Here is a 25,473-nt window from a genome sequence, read left to right as displayed (position 1 = left end):
TAACATTCCCAAGATTACTCTGCTAGTATGTGGCAGTGGTAACACGAATACCCAGGAAATTTGGCCTCTCAATACATGATTTTAACCATACTTGTACACAGTTACAACTAGGTATAAATTCCTTATACTCACAGGGCTTATGTAACTATAAAGAATACCCATCTATAAATTGAATATAAACCAACCAATAAAACCAATAAGTTTTAAATTAAAGGTCTTAATGTGATGTGACAGAAGATAATTGTTTTCCCCATAACTACTGGTAGCATGAATTTGATGAATTTGGTCAGGTTAAAACCAGGTAGTGCAAGACTACATTACCTCATCACTGTTTTTCATCCAAATTACTGTAAACCATTGTTCATATAGCTTATAGTGATATTATGACTTTACTTGATATAAACACATCATTTACATATTAAGTCTGCTTTGGTTCTTTTCTCATTAGTTCCCTGATTAAAGTAGAATTGCTTGGTGCTAACTCAATTATAAAAACAGACTAAAATTGCAGAGTAGCACTTGGCCGTAGGGAGGTCATTCAGATGATGCACAATATGCTTCTTACTTTTAAATTATTGTTTAAATGAAAATTAAAAATTTTTAAATTCTCACGGAGAGCTCAGAGATACCAGTTTGAGAAATCCCACCAGAGACTATTCTTTAAAAAGCAGGTGACCAGACGATCTCTTTGTAATTTGATGTGCAACCCTATCCCACTCTGTTGCCAGAGAGGAAGAACTGAGCACCACCTCCTGCCAGTAAGAGAAGAAAGTCTCTAAGCAATGTCTATACTCCTCCAAGTTTCCACCTCTTTCTATCATGTACCCAGGGCTCCTTGGGGCATCTTGAGGTGGCGAGACCAGCTAGTCTGAGTCCTATCAGAAAAGAGGGAGACTTTAGGGAGATTTGGCTACAATAAACCTGTTCTGATGGTACCAAGTGCCACATGCTAGCCCTAGTGGCCTCAGACTGACAAGGGGCTCTTTCGGGATTCTTTCAGCAATAGCCAAGTCCCAAGACCATGCTCAACTTGAATTCCAAGCCGAAAGGGTCTCAGTTCTCAATGAACAGTTCAGGCCCAGGGTGAAAGCAGATCCAGAAGCACTGCTTCAGGATCAGTTCAAAATAGATAGGAATTTAGCCTTGTTTCCTATTGTAAGGATTCTTCAAATTATGTTTTGCAAACTGAGGTTTGATGTATTGGTTTCCAAATATGCACAGTGGACACAGCATACTGATGTGAAGATACAAATAGTTTTAAGATGTCTGTTACTGAGGATTGCATATTAAAGACTTCTTTGAGGACAGCAAAAATGTTGCAATAATCTCTACAGAGAAGCAAAGACAAGAGTCCAGCATGCCAGTGTCTGGCTTAAAATTACCATGAAATAAAGAGCCAATAGCACGGATCTTTACTAGCAGTTCTGAGAATGAAGCCTGGACCCTAAAATAGAGTGACTAACTCAATCTCATGATGACTGAAACCTGATCTTGGCCTCATCAACATTTTACACTAACTCCTGGATAAGCAATCGCTTTAAAGAACCCCCAGTAAGGATAAATAACACCCATCTGGCATTTTCTTTTGCTAGGTGAAAAATGATAAGAGGTAAATGATAAATGATAGTAAGTCTGAAAATAAGGAAGGTCGTATCAACAACTTATCATATATAGAATAAGGTAGCAAACAGTTGGCTGCCACCAGGGCTGTAGGCTTATTTATAAAAAGTTGATCTAAAATGACCATATTTTCTGATTTTCCCTGTATAATCCAGGCTGTTGTACCAGTACAGTTATTAATAGCACCATTTTCACTCTTGAAAATTTCTCAATTTTACTACAAATTATCTAGTCACCCTAGTCACCCTATCTATGACACCATCCCATGTTATTTTATACTCCGCCTCCCCTTCTGATCCTCTTCTCCCTCATCCCCTAGGAATCCCTTATCATCGTCTTTACTCATTGACCATCTTTCCCTGTTTTCCAAGTGTTTCATGCTCCATAGTTACCCCTCTATTCAGTATTCACTCCCATGTAACCCAAATTCATTCAACTCAAATGATCCTGGGAAATGATTAGAAAGCAAGCAATGTGGTTATTACATGGAAAGGAGTTTGTGCTATCTGTGATTTTACAAATAATTTAGAACTATAGAATGGGGGGACAGTTTTCTAATGCCTCTTGAAAATCTCTGCCACTTGTCAAAGTAGGGTGCAATTGTGTTAATTATGTAATCACTTCTGTCTGAGTTATTTTTGTGACTGCTATTATATATACACTTGTTCAGTTATATAATAGGGATCGCTGACTTGGCACCCTTTATTCTGAAAGTTTGCCAACACAAAAAGAAGTACAAGGAAAGACATTAGAAAGAGATCCAAAGAACCAGGATTATATTCTTTATTACACATTTCCATATTTTCCAAGTGGCTTGAATTAAGTTTATATTACTTTTCACCATCTGGAAGGAAAAATGAATATAATAGAGGAGAATAATATGTAAGAAAAGAGTAAAGATCACTTAGGCCACTACTTATTCTTGTCAACAAGAAAATATGAAAGCTAGCTTTGACATTGGATAATTGTCAGCTGGTTACAAACACATGTGTTTATATCACATATAAAATAAAGCTTCTTTCAGTGGTCAAAAAGTTAAAGTGAATCATCACACCAGCAATCCAGCTTTGCAAGAACTGCCTCTCTTTTATTAGTTACCCTTAACTGGCAAGATAAAGCCCCGCCCACCCCACCCCCCACCCCACCCCCCACCCCCCCACTGCTTCCCACTGTGTGCCATAGCAAGGTGTTAACCAAGACGGACAGGAATAAGTCTTGTAAAAGCACATTTTTAAGGGGTGCTATTTCTTTGCACCACCTACTTTGAGCACCAGAATTTTTACTGCAATTGTCAGTTGAGGGCTATTCAAATTCCCAAATTCTAACTTATAACAATGCCTAAAGTGTTCTTTTAATGCAGAACAAATTCATTACAAATAACTGACCTAAATATTAAAATACAGTAACCACCTATGCAGATTCCTTCATTAAAATCAACCCCCATTCCCCCCACCCTAAGGAATTATAAGAAGCCTTAGCTAGATTTAGCTAGATATAGCTAGGGAAATTATTTACAATTTGATCCTGTTAAACTCTTCTTCCTTTGTCATCCCAGGCCTGAATTATTTACTGACGTTTTCTTCCCAATAATAATTCATGTTCTATAACAGTAAATGATCTTTCTTGTATGGAAGCTTTAATGATTTCTCACAGAAAATTTTCATCTCTTTTTCTATAATTATTCAATCTCATACTTTAAGCAAGAGTCTTTACCAAACGTGCTTCTGTTGCTGTGGTTATTCCAATTCCTCTTTGACCTCAAATCTACACAGGGGTTAAATTTTAAACAGGATAGTCTCTGTCAGTATACGATTTTTTTCATCACCAATTTGCAGGTGGGAGTGGTGGGGGTCATGGAGGGAAATATGTTCTATTTTTTTTAATAGCACAAAGAATAACTTTCATATTGAATACTAGAAGAAAAATTCCTCTTTGTCTTATTTTTACTATGATACTTCCCATAGCATACTACAATACAAGAAAACTCCAAGCTAGGGTCTAGGTTTACTGTTTTAACCATTTCGTGTCCACAGGTCCATAACAGGTCAGTTACCACAGAGTCTTGAATTCTGATAAGCCATAGAAGAATGAGACATTTGAGTAACAGCTGAGGTCACCCAAGATTTAGGGTTCAGAGGATGAAAATGGCTGCTGCTAGTGGAGGCATGCATATAGCTGTCAAGAATATAAGAAAAAGAATGTTGAGAGAGTGAATAGTGTTGGAATATGCAGTTCTAGAATACTTGCCAGCAACATGATTAAAGGAAAACATAAATATAGGAGAACCATTTTTTAATAAGAGAAATGAGTAGTTGTCTTAGGCACTTAGAACAGAGGTTATTGAATATTTTTTAAAGAATTATATCTTTCATCTTGTTCCTCACCATGTCTATTGCAAATTATCAGATCCCATCACTCTGTAATAATTAAAATAGCTTTCTTTTATTAAGAAATAACATGCATACAATATAATAGATTTAATGTACTAATCAAAGTATAGCTCAAGAATTTTTGCATATATGTGTACACATATGACATACATATATACATACAAATATGCATATCTTATATCTATGTAACCAAATGTAACCAAAACCCAGATTATAAAGTCCCCTTCTCAGCCTAGAATTATACAGCAATTAAAAAGTAACTGATTTTAACAGAGAAAATAATTTGAAGATCACTCACACTGATTGTACTAGAAAATGCATTAGTTATGAAGAAGAGACCCCATAAAACAGTGCTTTTAGACAAATTAGTGGTTTTCTATTTCCCTTATGTGAAAAAAGAAAATCCAGATGGAATGAAGGCTCCACAGAACCTAATGTTCTTCCTTCTATGCAGCTACCCCTAGCCATGAGCCATCCTCTTGGCTGTCACAGAGCTCCTGACTCCACCTAGGTGTGGTGACCACATTCCAAGCAGGAAGAAAGGTGAAGGTGAAGAAAGAGCAAAGGGCCCTGCCTGCTGAGTCAGGCCCCTATCAATGCTTTCTCAGAAACTCCACCAAATCACTTCTGCCTAAATCTCACTGTTTAAAACTGTGTGGCAAATAGTTTGGGGGGTAGCAAACCCAAAACAAAATTAGATTTTATTAGTAAGAAAGAAAGAGGGGCTGGATACTGGCTAGCCAACAGTCCCAGCCACACCAATGGTCACAAACTCCTCCCATGAATGACCTTTCTTGAAAATGCCACTGTGCTTAGATACATGCAATCTAAAATCATCCCACAATGGGTAATGAGTTCTGAAGTAAAACTCCTATAATCTCTGCCACAGATATAAAATTAAAACATTTGGAAAAGACTGGTGAGGTACTGCTTCAAAATATGTTTCCTAGAAAAGAATCATAACATTTCACTATTCTTAAGAAGGAAAATACAGGAAAAATATTAAAGGGTAAAATTAAAAGAATTTGTTTAAGACCACACAAATAACTAAAGAAATTTGATAACATGGTGCACATTAATTCATTATGGTCCACAAATGGAAGTTTGGCCATTTCCAAATTGTAACTCTTTTCATGATCATTTGGACTATGAGCTTTGATTTAAACTAAGAATGATTTTTTTTTTTAAGAAACTGAATGGACTAGCATCTTCAGATGCACAGTCTCTTAACCACAATTATGAATTCCCAAAATTTGAAAACTAAAAACTTTTTTGCAAGTTGCAGTATCTGTTTGGTGGCAAAAGCTGACTTGACTTATATGGGGCTACTTATAGTCTTTATTTACCCCCATTTAGTGTGATTGGTCATATATTTTATTATTATATTTGGTTATGGAATGCTGCATCATATTACTGCTTTAAAATTATGGTAGTTCCCTTTCATCCATGGGCGATACATTCCAAGACCCGTAAGGGATGCCCAAAACCTCAAACAGTACCAAACCCTATGTATACTGTTTTTTTCCTACACATAAATACCTTTGATAAAATCTAATTTGTAATTTAGGTACAGTAAGAGATTGACAATAACTAATAGTAAAATTATAACAATATACTATAATAAAAGTTATGCGAATTTTGTGTCTCTCTCAAAACATCTTACTCTACTGTACTCACCCTTCTTGTTGTGGTGATGTGAGCTGATAAAATGCTACATCATGAGATGAAGTGAGGGGCATGATGCCGGCATTGTGACAGAGCATCAGCCAACTATTGACCTTCTTACAACTCGTCAGGAGGAGGATCATCTGGTTCCTGTGGAAGGTTGGCCATGGGTAACTGAAACTGCAAAAAGCAAAACTGTGGATAAGGGGGACTACTATGGTTTAAAACTCTGAATTCCAAACCATGTTTTCCTTCACCTCACAGTTTTAAGAGGTAAAGGTCTTAAAAACTGCATTACCTAATTGGTTCACAATTTGATTTGTTTAGAGATTCCTATTACTATCAAAGCTCATTCGAGGAATTACACATCATTGCTTTTAAATATTTTCTAAGTCTTGGAATCTAAGAAGTCGAACACGTTTATTTCTACCCAAGTGTACATAGCATTTTGGTTCAGTAACAAACAGTAAATTCAAAAAGGATAACTTTTTATTACTATTGTATTAGTTAAATTCTAGCTTTATAATAATGCTTTGGCTCATTTGTTTAATGTTTATTTATTTTTGAGAGAGAGACAGAGACAGAGTGTAAGCAGGGAAGGGGCAGAGAGAGAGGGAGACACAGAATCTGAAGTAGGCTCCAGGCTCTGAGCTGTCAGCACAGAGCCCAACGTGGGGTTGAACCATGAGACCATGATCTGAGCTGAAGTCGGACACTTAACCAACTGAGCCACCCAGGCACCCCTAGCTCATTTGTTAAAAAAAAAAAAAAAAAAAAAATGTGTTAATTGAGCTTTGTGCAACTGATAAGAAATATAAGGTTTTTTGAATAAACATATACCAAAATCAAACTTGAAAAGAAGCAGAAAATGAGGCAAATGGTTGCCTGAATTCTTCCTTTTCATTTTACTGGTAATATGTATGATCTTAGGTATTTGTTTCTTATTCATATGTATTTATGAACTGAGTCATGGTCAATGGCTATAGTGATGCAGGCAAAATGTAGATTTTTAAAATATAATACCAAAACACTGTGATGCAGCTGTGTAAATTCACAGTTTGCATGGACTTTAGGTTTTTTCCTCCACTTCACCACAGCTTCTCTGGATCTCATCGTCACTAAAACTTCCAAAATCTCAAATTCCAACCTTCTACTCTCTGGATATAATTCACTTAGATATGGAACTCCTTTCTGTAGCTTACAAACCTCTGCAGAGACTAATTTCTGACCTCATCTGATGTCATTTTCCCTTTCTCTCAATAGGCTGCACAGACATTGGCCTCATTTTACTTCCTGGAATACTTCAAGCTCCATTCTGCCTCAGGGCATTAGCACATGTTGTAACCTCCTTCTGGTCTGCTATTTCTCATGTATTTTTCAAGTTTGGCTCCTTCTCATCCTTTAAGTCTAGTTTCAATGTCACCTTCTTAGAAACAATTTCTTTTAACACCTTATCTGTGTGTTTCCCTCCCTGCTACTAAGACTGCACTCTATGTCTTTAATAGCACTTACAATTTACAATTACATATTTATTTGCTTGCTTTCTTCTGTCTCCCCACTAGACTATGAACTCTTTGAAGGAGATGGTAAACTGTCTCTTGTTCATTAATATATATGTAGCACCAAGCATCACATCTGGCACATTCCAAGCTCTGAAGAACTATTTGAATAAACAACATGAGAATTATTTATCCTATGTCTTTCAGTAATTTTTTCTAAACATCTCACTCTACATTTTACCTTTGCCCAAGCAAAAGATGTCCAAATCTTGTGTATCATGAATGTTGGCTCAAAAACTCTGAAGAAAATTCTCCCATAAGAAAATATATAATTAGAAATATTAGAAGATTCTAATTTATAGATAATAAAGTATATACACACATGCACATCTACATATGTATATATGAATGTACATATATAATTATATATGTGGATGTGTGTGCATATAAAGGACTGGTGGAAAGAATGGGAGAGAAAAGAACTAGACTAGGATCGTGGAGAGACAAAAGGACACAGTGAATGGCCTCTAGAAAATTGTTTCTATTGGAAAGAAAAGTGCTTAAAAATTACTCAAGAATGTTAGTCTACTCTGTTCATTAGATAGCTTTTTAAGGATGTTTTCCTGACTATAATCAAATAAATATCACAGAATTTTACTGTCATCAGGTCACTATTGATGAGATTACAAAATAATCTCTTTACCGCAGTCGTTCATTAAATATATTTGCATCCAAGTCTTTCGTCATCTACTCCAGTTGAAGGAGAGCAGGGACAATAGACATAGCCCAGAGAAGGGATCTAGTTAGGTTCTATCTAAATTGGCCTAGGACCCATGCCTGTAGGTGTCTGTCTGGCAAAAGCAAATGAATGCATGGTAAGCCGTACCTCCTGGTTTACCGTGAACAGTCCCTGTTTATTCCAATCATCATATAGTTAATAATATGTCCCCTTTCACTCTCAAGTGTCCTGATTAAAATGATGAATTATATAGTCACCTTAGCTATCGCTCCTTAAGAATGTTACCTATTAAATGCCAGGCAGGGAAAGGGATGCCAGACCAACAGGTATGTGCACAGGGGGAAAGGGATCCTGAAGAACTAAGCAATTCCTCACCCCTTTTCTTCATCCAGTTCCTTTAAACATTGCTCTATCCTTGGCTCATTAGAAGTTTAGCTGGAGAAGAATTTTGAATGTGTTCAATTAACAAATATGCAGTATTAGACACATTTCGATATTTGCTGGCTTTTTGACTTTACATTTACAATCATCATGTTGCATTCATTTTGTATTAATTTTTTTTTAAGTCTCAGACTTCATTTTTATTTAAAAGCCCAACTGGAACCACCAAATACCTGACTCAGCTCACAACTAGAGACAGAGCATCAAATTTCCCAGCCCACTTAATTTGAAAGCTTGCCAAGATAGGTGAAAGACCTTATAAATATGTAAAGCAGGAAGTTCAAATTACAGTCAAGTAAATCTCTAGTGATTGATGTTCTTTTCAAAACAATTAAAAAAAAAAACTCATAAAAGCAGCACATTTCTAAGACCCCCTTACCAGAGGTTTCACCAGAGTTCAGACTGGACAATGTACTTTTAGTACTCTATTTATTTTGGATTTTTACCACTTCCTGGAGGCCGGGAGGAGGCACAGTGGGAGGATCCAAAAAAACTCAGTACCACAGCCATTTTGTTTGTAAGGCAGAGTGGTAGAATTCTGTCAGCCAGTAAAGGTTTTTGAAACAGAATTTTTAAGTAGGAAAAAAAAAAAGTATGTCTATTGTTTTAAATTTAACCACTAAAATCGTTTTATTTTTATTCTTTGCACAAATGGTAGTTATTGCAGCTAACGAGTTCTATTTTTACAAGGAATTAAATCTCTCTGAGCTACAGGAGTCGTGAATTTTGTTCAAGGAGGACTGCCTTCTTTAGGTACCTATGATGTGAAATCAACAATGTTTTGATGGAAATAGTTTTGTTTTTTTTTAATGGCCATATTTGTATCCAAATTACATATCCACGTTTGCGAAGTGATCAACGATTTGCTTAAGAAATGCATTATATTCCGTTAAAACCCCCATACAGGAAATAAGAGGGTTCCTTAAGACGTTAAAAGGGCATTTTCCTGAGCTTACAGGCAGTCGTGGGTGCTATTGTTTTGCAGTGTCACTTAATAGCGAGCTTAGACTTTTGTCGTTTGGGTGGCTGTGCTTTTAAAAGCCCAGTGTAAAATGGCACACACACTGCATTTTTTTCCGAGCTGCAGGAGGCGGGGGGAGCGGGGGATAGTGCAGACTGTAGGGACACTGCCCTCCTAACCAATCAGAGCACGCCTGCTTGCCATCGCAAAGTTGTTAACCCCAGAGTCTTCTGGCTGCCGCTGCCTCCTCTGCTTTTAATCTTCCGTGGATATTTCTCCGATTTTTTCCAAACGCCCACAGATCCTGGGGGAAGCCACCCTATTCAGCCACTGATCATGGAAGAAAGTATTACTTTTTATTTACCAAATATTTTAAAGATGTTTGAAGATCCATATGCTGCCTGGAGGCTGTTGTTTCTAGGGACACAAGTATCCAGCCTATATTGTTACAATTATTTTTCAAGAACTGGCTTCTTCTTTGCCTACACTAATGGTAAGTTTGTATTTTTTAACATTTATTTCATTAAATCTTTGAATGAGCCCCCAGATAAAGAGGATTTTCATTGTGTTTCTTCTAACAAAACCAATCTTTGTATTTTTCTTTAGCTTTGATCTCTGCATATTCCACCTAATCTTGTCTGGTTAATTTTTACTAAAAGAAAGAAAGATAGTTTTTTTGTTTTCATTATTAAAGCTAAATGTTTATAATATAAATTATACTTTAATTACTGTGAACTACAGGAGAACTCAGCTATTTCAAGATGGACTTGTTTTGTGCCAGCAATGTTGGTAATGCCAAATATGTGCATATCCCCTTTATAAAAATTATGTATTACCTAATTTGTCCAGGACTAAATTATCAGCAGGCAAACTATGGATGTAGTTTTTGTTTCTTTCTTTCTTTCTTTTTTTTTTTTTTTAACTGGCCTATTGTGGTTTTCTTGATGGATTACTTGGATACAAACTACCGAAAAGCTGCCCTTGGTATAATGAAGGTGGAGATTGACATAACCGGGTTTATATTAAGTTATGGCTGTTACTAAATAGTGGGTCTTTTATTTGCTGATCAGATCTAAACTTGTATTCCATAATATTAATTCTTTGAGGCTCTTCATTAGATAATCTTTGTAGATCTAGCTTGTTTTTCTCCAAAAAGGTATCTTTGGGAGACATTTTGTAATTTTTGGCATTTTTCTAATTTTTTTTCTTTTTGCACACGGTGGGAGATCTTTTTTGTTTTGCATTGATCTGTGTTGGTGGCGCTGTCGTGCTCCTCAACAATTTATGTCAGTTTCACTAAAAGAAAAAAGGAGGAAAAAAAAAGAGGTGGGGCAAGATTTGATCTATTATCTTATCCCTTTATTTCCTTAAAGAAAGTTCAATTTGGTCAGAGGAATTATTCAGTTGTATGATTGAAATGTTTTTGTTTTTTTTTGTGCACTGTGAACTGTGGGTGAGAGCAGACATGTCGTCACAACCAGTCCAGGGAGCATCAGAGACAAGCATGCAGTTTGCAGTTGTGTTTTATCTGATCTGATTATCTCTAGATCAGAATTTTTCAGTAATAAGCTGTTGGTTTACCCTCCCTTTCCCCGGTAACATTTTGCATTTTCTTTGTATCACAATACCATACGTATTCATGTTTTTTCAATGTAACAAAACATTTGAGTTTTAGTTCACTCAATGTTGTAAAAGTTTAATTTCGTTTTGAACCTAGAGATTTCTTAAATAACTATTCTAAGTTTCTCCTAGGAATTTTCTACTAGTTTGACGTACAATAATGCCTACATTATTATTTTGAAATGATACTTCAATTAGATTTATGTATATTCTTGTTTTGAAAAAAGCAAATATTTTGGAATAACATAATTTTTTGAGAATATATACACAACTGCTTCTAACTTGAAAAATACTGGTATTCACGTATCTAAATGTAGGTAAATGTTTTTCATCTTTGTTCTTATTGAGAATTATCTGATTAGAGAATATGGGGTTTAGGCCCAAAGCCTCCCAAGAACAAAATGTATACTATGATATGACATAGGTTATACCCGTCTCTGTGGACATTTTAGTTGTTTATGAAGAGTGTAAGTATGTCCTTCATTTACAAAGAAAGTGGGAGGGATCAATAATTGTACCTAAAAACATAATATTTTGCCAAATAAAGTAAAAACAACTGAAATATTACCCTAGACTACCTTATCATATGATTGAATAATTTCTTGAGAGAGTGAAAATTTCTGGACATATTGTCTTTATTCACTTTGAAATATGTAAATGCTCATTTCACTGATCATTTAAAATTCTGAAGTAAAAACATGTGTGAAAATGACTAGGAATAGTATTTCTGATTTTTGTGTCCCTATAATTTACCTGTATAGGACTCTTTCCTTCAACTTCACAAATAATTATGTATTATGTCTATATTTTGCTTATACAATGCTACAAAAATTTGAAACTGTCCACTGTCACATTTTATTTCTTTATAAAATGTAAATGCCCCCAGCAAGACTAGTTTTGACATTATAGATTATTTATAGAATGAAATACTGCAGGTGTAAATATATTATCTAACCCTCTGGTTATTCTGGAGAGTTTAGTTCTCTGAAGTTGATCTACTGAATAAAATAGACTTCCCAATAATGTTTGTTGCTAAAATATTCTGTTATTCAGCTGGTGATATATTTTATTTTAATTTGTAAAAACTAAAAAGGTTTATATATTGTAGCCCCCCTTTTAAAAACAAACTGATGCTATGAAGTCCATATGTAGCTATGCAATGCTCTTTGTTCTCCTATATCATTGACTATTACATCATTGATTATGAAGTAACCATTATAGTTAAATTTTCACTTTTTAAAATCAACCATATTATATTTATATTAAAGATATTCTTTTATGTATGACTCTTCTATCACTATGTAGGTAAGGAGGTTTAAATCTAGGAGGCAAAAACAATTTATTATTTTATATTATTCTCCATTTTTAAATCCACCTTGTACCTCATTTTAGCTCTGGATTCTATGGACATTAATTCTTTTTTTAATTGACAACATTTTTGTGGGCATTTAGTTCATGAGTTTGGTGTGATTTAGATTAGAATTGTTATAAACTATAATGTTTCTCTCATGAAAAAAAATCTTTATTTATTAAATGAAGTCTAGAGAGAACTCAGTTTTCCATAGTAACAGTTGCCAGATCACGAGCAATGAGAAAATAATTTTTTTAATCCTGAAATGTCATTTTAGTTAATAATTATACATTTATTTCTTTTTTGCATACCATTTTATCAGAGATAGGAGGAAATAACAAAATTGACTATATTAAAATGGCATATCATATTTTTTACCCTGCTCATCCCTCTCATGGAGGGGAGGGGTCAATGAGTAGTGAAATAGCCAAAAACAGGTTGCAGAAAAAAATGAATAAATGATGCCAAAGACACAGAGACTCTGTAAATCAGATTCTAAACAATAAACCTCAGAAAAATGAACTTGAAATTATGGAGTTCAGTCAATAACAGAAATAATCTGAAAATTTTATTAAGACTTAATGTAATGAACCAACACAATGTCCCAATTTATTAACTCGTATTCATTAGTATTGCTAAAGTTTGAGGAAATTTTCAGGTTAGCCATACCTATTAGGAAAAATGAAATAACAAAAGGAAGAGATATTAAGACAACCTAACATAAAATGCTAAAAATATTAGCCAAAACCAATCTAATATTCCTTGGAATGAACTTCTGGAGAAGAAGGAAATATAGCTAAAAATTTAGCTCTTAGAAAACCAAATTCAATACAGGCCTGAAATCACATATTTCCAACTCCACCTACTTCTTGTGCATATTGACCTCTGCTGTTTCTTGGACATATCATTACTTTCCATAAGACCATACAGATTCACTACAGTCCTCAGCATTTTTGTGCAAGGAAAGAGAGGGGGAAAGTAACAGACAAAATGGGTATTTGTGGTATAACTTTTTTTTCTCTCTCCAAAAAGATTCTTAAATGGAGAGTCTAAAGAGAAAGTAAAACAAAGAAATTATTTGTTTATGAAAAAGATGAAAGGGTTGTACTTTATACATGATTTGTTCAACATTTTTAAATTTTATTTTATTTTTAATGTTTATTTTTGAGAGAGAAAGAGCTCGAGCTTGTGGGGGAGGGGCAGAGAGAGAGAAGGAGACACAGAATCCCAAGCAAGCTCCAGGCTCTGAGCTGTCAGCACAGAGCCTGACTCAGGGCTTGAACTCATGAACTGTGCGACCATGACCTGAACTGAAGTCAGACACTTAACTGACTGAGCCACCCAGGCACCCCAATTTGTTCAACATTTATTTTTATTTGGGGATTTATTTGTTCTAGATTTTCCTACATATTATGTGCCAGTGTGCTAAGATGCTGGGTATAATATTAAGAAGAGGCATGCATCCCTGCTCTCATGGAGTTTATAGTCCAAGCAGGTTCAAAGTTCTAAGGTGTTAGATATTGGTAGGGTGGGAGAGGTACCATTTGGGAATAAAGGCCAGATAAGATTTCTGGAGTAAAAAAAAATTGTGTTTAATTTAAATATGTTCTTATGGGGATTTAACAAGTGTCCTTCTATTGAAGAATCATTATTTGGGCACCAAATATTCACACATTGAGGGGAAAATAGCCCTTAGATTTTAGATACAGCCCAAATAGATGCTATATAAATAGACAGTTAACTAATCCAAATTTCTCTTGCAAAGTGAGAAATAAAACACAAATTTATTGGGGCACCTGGGTGGCTCAGTTGGTTAAGCGTCTGACTCCGGCTCAGGTCATGATCTCGCGGTTCGTGAGTTCAAGCCCCGCATCGGGCTCTGTGCTGACAGCTCAGAGCCTGGAGCCTGTTTCAGATTCTGTGTCTCCCTCTCTCTCTCTGACCCTCCCCCATTCATGCTCTGTCTCTCTCTGTCTCAAAAATAAATAAACATTAAAAAAAATTTTTTTTAAAAAACATAAACTTATTTTCTTGAAAAGAGAGATGGAGAAGATCACTCTGGTAGTACTAATTTGGGGTGTGTCCTTGTGAGGTCCATTTAACGAAAACTTTTAAATGTGGTAGAGCCCGATTTTGTACATTTTGTACATTTTATTCACATTGTCATGAAATAAATGTCTGAATTTAATATAAACTGTGAAATGAAGCAGGGAAATACAATTGCAGTGTTAACGGATTATATCAAAATTAAAATATTTATTTTTATTTTAAAATCTGTAATAGTTTTAGTGGTATATATAACAGAAACTTTTTAAATAAAAACAGATATTTTAATCTACAAAAGTAACATAATTACACATTTGGCTAATAGTTAATTAGTTAAGCACATCAGATATGGAGCAGGAAATTAAGACCACTGTTATGGGGCACCTGGGTGGCTCAGTCGGTTAAGCACCTGTCTCTTGACTTCGGCTCAGATCATGATCTTGTGGTTTTTGAGACTGAGCCCCACATGGGGCTCTGCAGTGACAGTGAGGAGCCTACTTGGGATTCTCTCCCTCTCTCTCTCTGCTTCTCCTCCTCTCTCTCTCTCAAAATAATTAAATAAAATGTAAAAAAAAAAAAGTTGTTTAGAAAAAGACTGTTGTTATATGCAGATGATATTGAGCAGAAGGCTCTTCATTAAGGATTCTCTATATATGGTTTAAGATGACCTCAAGAATAAAGTAATAAAATTATTTTGCTATAGAGCCAATTAATCCACACTAGCTAGATGTATTATGCCATTTAGTTTGCTTTTGTACTAACATAGAACCTTACTGACAGCGGCGTAAAAAATATGGACATTTATTATTTCAACTAAATCATTAACAGGAAGCAAGCCTGTTCTAGGTTTGGTTCAATGGCTTAACAATGTTACCAAGCTCCTTAGCAGTTTACATTTTTTTATATTGCCACAATGTCAGCAATGTCTTTCCTCATAGGCACATTATGACTGCTGCAGCTCCAAGCATCATAGCCTGATATTACAATTTCCAAAGGGAAGAGAGTTTCTCTTAATGCATCTTTTTATAAGGGAAGAAATTCTTTCCCAGAGGCTCATAGCACCATGTTTCTTACAGCTCATTGACTAGGTTTGTAGGATGTGTTCATACCTTACCCAGGCATGATAAAGAGATGAAATTTCTCATGATTGGTTTGGCTAGGCAAGAGCTCTTAGAAGGATGAATACCTTCTCAGTATCCAGTGCTCAATATGGTTAGCTTCTATTTGCTTTGTATCAATTTTAACTGCTTTGTGTGAACTTCTTGAATGATAAAACTTAAATATCTGTTTTCACAGAGACCAGACTGGGCACAAAGGCAGCTAATTAAAACACACACACGCACACACACACACTGAAAACAAACATTTAATCAGAGCCTACTTTGCTCCAGCTTCTATCTAAATTCTACTTTTTTGTTATATCCTTAAATTCTCACACAAACTTTGGAAATAGGACAATTGTTATACCCATTTTCCAGAAGAAGAACCTGAGGCTTAGAGATTTGGCTCAGGTTACCTAGTAAATGAAAAAGCTGGAGTTTGAACCTGGGAAGTTTGAAATCAGAGGCTGTGTACTTACCTATTCTTCTATACTATCACATTAGACATTTGTAAAATTTATGTTATGTAAATGGACATCTTTTAAAAGCACTATATGATGTCACTGTTTAAATAAATCTAGTAACATTTTCGTTAAAACAGTAATTGGCCACCTAACTTACCAGCTGTGTATATATCTGATTTTTGTACGTTGAGTTTGCTGAAGGCACACTTGTACCACATCTTGTCTCTTCAGGAATATCTCATGAAATTCTGTCAGAAGTTGGGTTTTTATAGGGAAGAAAAAGATCAAAGCCTAGAGATTCCGTGAGGCTTAGTTGCAGTGGGTAAATACATCATTCATAGCAGTATGTCCCAATAGAATTTTGGCATCTATTTCACAACTTCCAAGTTCAGTTTTATGTACAGAATGTTTCAGTCTTAGCCACGTTGGGGATGTATGGAAGTTTACCCCCTGGGATATTTTGGGGGGATTCACTGTACTCTAGATCAGTGGATCTCAAACTTTAGTGTGCCCAGAATCACTTTAAACACAGATTGCTAGACCCCACACCTAGGGTTCTTGACTCGATTGGTGGAGGTGGAGCCTGAGAAGCTATATTTTTGGCAACCTCCCAGATGCTGCTGGTGCTGCTGATGCTGTTGGTCCCCAGGGACCACCCTTTGAGACCCTGCTCTAGAGAGTTGGATGGTACCTGCCATGATAAATAGTTTGCCTTTGAAATATGCCAAACTTAAGAGGATGTCATTTAATATTTGGCAAATACATGAATAAACACACATTGAAATATTCAATAGGGTTGTCAGGATAGCCTCACTGAAAGGGTGAGAATTGAGCAATGACCTAAAGGGAAGAGTCTTCTTATGCTTCAGCATGAATATCACATTTCAGATTTATTTGCCAACAAATCATATATGTGTGTATTTTTAGCCTTTTTTAAGTAGCAATCTATAATTTACAAATTATTTTTAAAAGTAGGTAAAAATAGAACTTAGTTGTGTTCAATAGCAACTTACATCTGAGAAAGACTTCTATATCCATGGCATTTTTCTGTTTTTTCTCAAGATTTTATCCCACCAGCCATTAATGCCCCACATTCATTAATAGGACATGGTTTCGATGAGACTGAGAAAGAGGCTGCCATGCCAATGACCTATATTTAGCTTTGAAACTCAGGCTGCTGCTCCAATCCACTGGAAACTCTCCAACCTCCAAGACAAAGGTCACAACCTCTAGTTGAAAAACACTATCACATGCCAAGGAGCAAAGAGGACCTTTGCAAAGAGTTTAATTGCTCCAGTGCTTTGACACTTAAGAAATTTTTATTTCTGAAGGACTTTGCTCGCTTTTCAGTAAAATAGAAAGTCCAAGAAACAAACTGCCAACATAAATGAGTAAAAGGCAGATTCAATGTCCTTAACATTCCCAGAAGCCGATGTAAACTTTGAGCTATCCTTTCAAACCACTAGAGGCTTCATCAGGAAGCTAATGTGAAGTACCCTGAAGAGACAAGAGTAGTAAGGGTGGACTGGTGTGGTCCACTATCAAAAAAGAGTCATTCAGCATCCATATGATGATAAACTTAGAGCATTTTAAATGGTCTGAACCTGACAAACTGTGCTGTCCAACACAGTAGTCAAGAGCCTCCTGTAACTATGTAAGTTTAAATTAGAATTAAAATTAAAAATTTGGTAGCTACACCTGGCTGGTGGCTACCATATTGAGCAACAGATTCATGGAACATTTCTATCTTAGTCTGTTCAGGCTGCTATTACAATACCATAGCATGGGTAGGTTATAAACAAGCAAACAAAAACATTCATTCCTCATAGCTACAGAGCCTGGAAGTCCAAGATCAAGGTGCTGGCTGATTCAAGGGTCCAGTGAGGGTCATAATGTCCTGGTCCATAGATGGCTGTCTTTTTGCCTTCTGTGTCCTCATGCAGCAGAAGAGGTAAGGGAGCTCTTTGGGGTTTGTTTTACAGAGGCACAAATCCAATTCATGACATTTCTACCCTCATGACCTAATCACCTCCCAAAGACCCCACTTCCAAACGCCATCACATCAGGATTTAGTATTTCAATATATGAATTTGGGGGGACATAAGCATTCAATCTATAGCAGTTTCCACGATTGCAGAAAATTCCGTTGGACAGCACTGGTTCTTCAGACTATGGCAGGCTCACACTGTTGCACGAGTGCTTCTCAACTCCTCCTGTAGTTAGAATCATCCAGAAACTTAAAAACAAAATGCCTGCACCACATCCCCAGAGATTCTAGTTGGTCTAAGATCAGATCTAGGCATAAGCATTTTCCAAAAGTGACTCACAGGATTCTGATACACAGCTGGGGTTGAGAATTGCTAAGTTACTCACTCTACTGAAGTAAGCCCTAAACCAAACATTTAAGAGGTTAGTAGATTTAGAACTGCTACATCTCATCTTAATATTTCAAAAGCTACAATCCATCTCATGTAAAGTGAGGAAGGTTCAAACCAAATTAAAGAATAACTGGACAGTCAGGCCAATTCTGTGGGATAAAGCATTGACTGCCTAATGAACACAACATCAGCTGGAAGAAAAACGGCCCAATAGCCACTGTTAGTTTTGCATACTAAAAGACTATTCTGAAATTAATTTGAGTTTTTAAAAAATAATGCGAAGTTTATTGAAGTTAATATCCAAGGAAGCTCTTCCTTATGTTTTAAATTTAATTTACAAATCTTATCATATTTATAAATCTTGCAAGTTTTAGAAATCATGGTCTTTTAAATTTTGGTCTTATTTATAGTATTACTTAAATGCTTTCCAACTCTTTATTCCCCTTTATACTGCACTTATAAACTTACTGCGTAAACATTTTCAAGAAGTTAAGAAAGTCTTACATATCTAATAAATTTAACTTCTAAGTATGGTGACTAAGTTCTCTTTAATGTTTCAACACACATATAACTTTGTAGGAATTATACTTAAAAGTCTAATAGGCTGAGATCTTACAAAACACTTTTGTACTTATTCTACATCTTTCTGGAGTTTAAAGAGTCTTACCTACTAAGAATGTCTTACCTACTAAGAATATTTTAACCCCAGAAAGATTTAGAATGAGTCTAACAAACCAATTATGTCCTACCAAAAAATTTTGGAGTGATGCCTTCCCAAGTGAAAATTTTTATCTGCCTTCTCAGCTTATTGTGGTGCCTAGATGAGAAGAGGTTTTGGCTGCAGCACACTGTATCTGTGTCTGAGACACTAATGTAATATGCTGAGCCTTATTTATATTCATTGTATCAAAAAAAGTAAAATTATTTGCTCAAGATATTGAGTCATACCTTTCTGGACCTTTTTCCAAGTCAGGTTAGGATCTTTGATCCACACACACGCACAAGTGGCTACAACAATGAACAAATATTTATAGGTTGTGCATTTCTTAATCCTTTAGAATATATCCTTTAGATATAAAGGGTTTTATCTAAAGGTTTTATCTATATTTATATCTAAATCTAGACACCTTTGAACTTGGCAGAATCCTTCACATACTGTAGTATAGGACAATCAACTCTTGGATATACTAAGAGTTACTTAATTGACACAATCTCTTTCATGGCTTTGTCTGAATATATGATCACAATTTCCAAGCATATTCTACTGACAAGGTTGTTTTTTTTTTTTAACCCTCACAAGAGCTGACAAGAGGCTTCTTCATACACATTTCTATTGAAGACATATGAGAACAATTTAAGTACACAGCTTTTCCTGATCTGTTTGAGTCCTAGCTCTGCCCTTGACTACATGTATAACCTTGGGCCAGTTACTTAATTGTGCAGACCCTCAGTTTCCTCTTCTATGAAACAAGGTAATATCACCTACCTCACCTGGTTTTGTGAGACTACAATGAGGGAAAGCACTTAAAGCACCAAATATAGCACCTGACATGTCTAAGCACTCAGTATATGCTCTATGTTCATTTTTTCATAGACCCCCCCCCTTGATGTCAGTGATCAAAATAGGCTTTGTGCAGTGTGTTGGGAATTAAAAAGATAACCCCATTCAGGTGTATGGATATCGCAGTATTAGGGAGGCTCTCATTATCCTCCGCAGTTACTCTTAAAAGTCAGTAAATCCCAGTAAAATGTCAGTAAAGTCAGAGATCTTTTTCAATGTAATGATTAAGGTTCCTTTGTTACCTGTGTTTTGTTCACTAAATATATCTCAATAAATTTATTGAGTTTCTACTGTATTAAAAACAACAGCAACAACATTGTGCTGAGCCTTAGAGGATTAGGGAGAAGAGAAAAGCCAATGAGAATTGGGGTAGACTTCATGGAGAAAGATACTTTTGACTAGTGCCTTGAAAGACAGTAGGCTTTAACATGTAGAAACTGAGAAAAGACATTCCAGGTAAAGAAAGCCATGTGAGCACAGGCAAGGAGGAGAGAAAACACATGGCATTTGGAGATGCCAGCTAGAAGTCCAGTGTAGGTACAAAGTAAGCTATAATTGGGGGGGGGGGGTGCAGAAACTGGGAGAAATGGACCTGTGATGGTAGCTTGGAGCCATCACAAGGAGGATTCAGAATCCCAAGCTAGGGAATCTGGATGTCCGTTATTGCCAATAGAATACCAATTCAAGTGTTTGTAATTAGCCAAAAAATGGTGATGGGATAAATAGGAGGAAACTGCTTCTTTCTTACATCACTGTTTGCCTATTAGCCTGAGTAGAAGAAAACTTCAATGGTCTAGATCTCTGGCCAGGTAAGTTTTGATGGGGGGAATAAAGAGGAATAGAAAAGGTTGAAAAATGTGGGACAGTTTTCAGTAAGTGTGGACACTGGGCAGCAGGGGGCAGCATGAGGGCACTGAAAAGTTAAAAGAATGTGTAGGGCATTTGCTTCTGTAATATTTCTTGACAATTATGAATTTGCATCTATAAGGCTACTTATATTAATAATAACTTAGTGTTCTTTTCCAAGAAATGAATAAATTAAAAGAGAAAAGAAGAAAAGTAACAGGCTGGCTGATGGCAGAATAACATCACTATTTAAGAGCATAGAAATAAACAGTTGTCTATGTATTATTTCCTTTCAGAGTTCATATAGATTTGAAAATGTCTAAATTTCAATTTGAAAGCAATTGGTTTTCATTTGAAAAACCTTTATGACTCTTAACTATTTTGCATTTTTTCAAAGTACCCTTGTTCAGCTACACTGTGTCTAAAGGAACTAGTAAAAAAAAAAAAAATGAGAAAACACCTGAAAATAAAATTTTAGTTAAATAATGAATACAAATTTTAATATACATTCTATTTTACACACAAATATATGGAATTTTAAGTTTTGGCCTTTTATGACTGTGATATTTTGGTACTTTCAAATGGAATTTTTCTTTCTATATAAAATTTGAGACTATCCTAAATTTCACATTTTTCTGGTGAAGTTCACCTTTTTACTAACCTTTTTAGAAGTTTGGATGGTTCGTGATAGGAAGAATAGAAAATTAGAAGTTTCCCTTTAGATTTTTTTTTTTTTAGCTCTGGAATTTACCATTGTGAATGCTCCATTACACCCACCAGAAAATCTCTCTCTCTTCCGTGGTATGAGGAAGATGGTATAATACTGTTCATATACCACACACTTACAGAGAAACTTTCTTTGTTCCTTCAAGATTCTCTCAGTGCCCATCACACATGTTTAGGAGGCTGTGATCTCTGCATGGATTGCCCTTCATGTCCTGCTTTTTATTGCCTCATTTCACCTTTATGTATGCTTCTTTCCTTGTATTAACATAATACGTTATACTTGTCACTTGAAGAAAATTTTTAAAATTTTTTTAATGTCTATTTGGTTTTTTTTTTGGGGGGGGGGGGGGAAGGGACAGACAGAGAGGGAGACACAGAATGTGAAGCAGGCTCCAGGCTCAGCTGTCAGCATAGAGCCTGATGCGGGGCTCAAACTCACGAACCGGGGCTGAAGTCTAATGCCCAACCGACTGAGCCACCAAGGCAAAAAAAAATTTTTTTTAATGTTTATTTATTTTTGAGAGAAAGAGAGAAAGACAGAGCATGAGCGGGGGATGGGAAAAGAGAGGGAGACACAGAATCCAAAGCAGGCTCCAGGCTCTGAGCTGTCAGCACAGAGCAGTGAGATCATGACCTGAGCCGAAGCTGGACGCTTAATCAACTGAGCCACTCTGGCACTCCTATACTTGTCACTTTAAATGGCCACATAAACTGGGGGCTGACTATTCCATAATTGTTGAATATTGATTTCCACCTTCATTAAGGAAAATTTGAAATGATGAATAAGTGTTCGGTTCTTAAATAACATGAAAGGAGATAAAAACAAATAGCTTCATAAGTTTATGAACCATTTTCTCTATATTTCATTTCAATCATTTGTAAATTTAAAAATATAAAAATAGAAAATTTTTAACATTACCTTTCAAACCAGGATACACCAGTATGTACACATAGGACATACCCTGTTTGTTTTTACAGGAACTAAGTCCATTAAAGGAAATAACATCTTTTTCTTTTGTATCTCCCATGGTTCATAATACAATGCTTGCACAGAGGCAGGGGCCAATAATTCAAACATTAGGAAAATTTATTAAAGTGTATGAAACATAATCTAGTTTTTTGATGTAAAGATTTAAATGTACTCTTTATACTTCTTAAATTGTTAAACTGGTTAAATTGTTACTATTATTGTTCTGGTTGTTTCTATTTGGTATTTTTCTTAGTGCCAGGATAATAGTATTGGGTTATTTTCTTGATTTATTACATAGAAATTCCCTGTACTTTTCCAGTGAGAATATCAGACTAATTGCAGCTCTATTACTAGATTTAATTATTTTGATCATTTCTGCTTCAGCTTTTATTTTGAACTTTGTCTCTTTCTTCAGATAATAATTCTCAATCCTTATTTTCCAGTTTTAATGATATCTTTATAAGCTACATGGATTTCTCAGATCACATTTGACCATAGTTATGGCAAAGCTACTTCTACTAAGCATCCTTTTGTTTAAGCATTGAGTGTTACTAATTACCAACTAGCAGAGCATTACATCTTTGACTCACGCAGTGAAATCACTCGCCCTCTAGGGCATAGCTTTCACTTTATTTGCTCTTACACTCTTCGTAAGGGTTTTCTATACTATGTAAACATATAGCCAAGAAATACGAAAGGCATAATTACTATGAAAATCATATATCTCAATTTTAATTATCTTAGACTTTTACATTTAAAAAATTTCACATATCCTCATTTTTTTTCTACCAACTATAGAAAAGGCAAGATGTTCATACAGTCTGACAGTCGGAAAGTTGGGAGGGATCAAGTCTTAGTGCTTTTTTTCAAAGTCCATTTTTTTCAAATGGCCCAAGGACATTAAGATCAAGATTACACAGCTAGTTGGTGTTAAGAAGCAGGATTAGAACCTACATCTTTTAACATAAAATGTTCGTGAATAACTATTTAATACAGATGAGATAGCCAAGCATGAGTTATTTTTTAATTCATTGATGACTCAATTATAAAATGTAACATGGCTTAAAAACCTTTTCTTTCTTTCTAAAAATAGTCTTAAAAACCCACATAACAGAGGCACTGCTATTATTATAAAGTTAGATTCTTTTCTCTATACTTAAAATTGTTTTGTTTTTTATTCCCACTGAGAATTGAGAAAACAGAATTTTAAGAAAGACCATTAGAATGTAGTTCAAAATTACTCCTGAAGAACCGTTAATTTTCAAGTAGACCATGAAAGTGTATTTGAAGAAGCACAGATTCTGGAACAACCCAAGAAAATAAAGACAGAGAGTTCTGCTAAGATGGAAGAACAGAAGACACACAGTAGTGTCTGCTACAAACCTGATATAAGGGTGTGTGTGTGTGTGTGTGTGTGTGTGTGTGTGCGCTAGCATTTTTGTGACTAGAAGGACAAAAGATAGGGTTTAAAAAATTGGGGGAGGGGCGCCTGGGTGGCTCAGTCGGTTGAGCGTCCGACTTCAGCTCAGGTCACGATCTTGCGGTCCGTGAGTTCGAGCCCCGCGTCAGGCTCTGGGATGGCCCAGAGCCTGGAGCCTGCTTCCGATTCTGTGTCTCCCTCTCTCTCTGCCCCTCCCCCGTTCATGCTCTGTCTCTCTCTGTCTCAAAAATAAATAAATGTTAAAAAAAAAAAATGGGGGGAGAAGGAACGCTTTTTTATTCAGATAACATTTCCTTCTTTTTAAGGTTTGGGTTTTGAGTATTTCTGTTTGAAGAAAATAAGGACCGAACAGCTAGTGTATACCCCGTTTAGTATTTATATTAAAATGAAGGTAATTAGGACTTGGTTCAGCCTACTCCAGGGCAACCAACTTTCCAACCTATACTGGAAACTATTCCTTATCTGTTTTTAAGAAAAATGCTCAGCTTTTTTGGTGAAATAGTATTATCTAATAATTCTTATTGGAATCTTACTATAATAACAGGCACAGAAACTATATTGTAAAATTTTGTTGGGATTAAATGAGATAGTGCAGGGGAACCTGGGTGGCTCAGTCACTTGGGCATCTGGCTTCAGCTCGGTTCATGATCTCATGGTTTGGAGTTTGAGCCCCACCTCGGGCTCTGTGCTAACATTTTTTTTTACAAATTAAAAAAAAATTTTAATAAGAGAATGCATGTAAAGCAGCCAGCCACAGTAAGAACTCAGTAAATTTGGTTACGTGGTTTCTATACCAAACAATATTTGGAGGCATGAACTATGTCCATGTTACAGAGGAGAAAATTGCAACTCAAAGAAGTAATAATTTAAGTTTACAGAGCTAGGAAAAAGCAGAGTTGAGAATCAAACCCAAATCACCTCTGATTCTGGCGTTAGTATTTTAACCACTACATATTAGCCATTTGTTTTATTGGTGTATCATCTGCTAGAAACCTTAAATGCTGCTTTTTAAATGGGGGAAATTGGGCTGCTGGATGGCTTAGTCAGTTAAGCCTCTGACTTCAGCTCAGGTCATGGTCTCACAGCTCATGAGTTTGAGCCCCACATTGGGCTCTGTGCTGACAGCTCAGAGCCTGGAGACTGCTTTGGATTCTGTGTCTCCTTCTCTCTCTGCCCGTCTCCTGCTTGTGTTCTGTCTCTCTCTTTCTGTCTCTCTCTCTCTCAAAAATAAACAAATATTTAAAAAATGCTTTTAAATTAAAAATAATAAAATGTGGGAAATTAGTGAGCAGAGAAAATTCAGGGAAAAACATTTTTATTAATTTTCTGTTCTAAATGGAGTGATGATGAGAAAGAGGAATTTTTGAGAAAAATATATTAAAATTATAAAAATTTATAATTGTAAGAATTAGAATATAGATACATTTCTTAGAATAATTCAAACTTACGATAGGTTTTAAGGGGCAAAAAAAGATTATTGAAAAATAAATGAAATGGGTGAATTTGGTATTGTGTTCAAGATTTTCCATTTAAGGAAATGTCCAAAGCCCCCTCAGTCTGCCAACAATCTTCTGTGATCAACTGCATGATTTGGACAGGTCATAGATTTTCTGTTCCAATATGCTATTTTGGGGCAAGGGTATGTGTATGCCCTT

At 35.6% G+C, this 25,473-nt stretch overlaps 1 protein-coding gene across 1 annotated transcript in view; it reads left to right on the top strand.

The window, feature by feature from the left end:
* The window catches only part of EPC1 (enhancer of polycomb homolog 1), a 105,046-nt gene that overhangs the window by 1,458 nt on the left and 78,115 nt on the right, over window positions 1-25,473 (top strand). Inside the window, exon 3 of the mRNA XM_007092758.3 lies at window positions 9,617-9,808. Coding sequence (XP_007092820.1) covers window positions 9,806-9,808 — 3 coding nt within the window. The 5' untranslated portion in view covers window positions 9,617-9,805. The remainder of the gene's footprint in view (window positions 1-9,616; window positions 9,809-25,473) is intronic.

This window comes from Panthera tigris, chromosome B4 (genome assembly GCF_018350195.1).
Source record: "Panthera tigris isolate Pti1 chromosome B4, P.tigris_Pti1_mat1.1, whole genome shotgun sequence".
NCBI classification, from domain to species: Eukaryota; Metazoa; Chordata; class Mammalia; order Carnivora; family Felidae; genus Panthera; species Panthera tigris.
The sequence above is the reverse complement of the archived record's forward strand: the minus strand, read 5'-3'. Positions and strand labels throughout refer to the sequence as shown.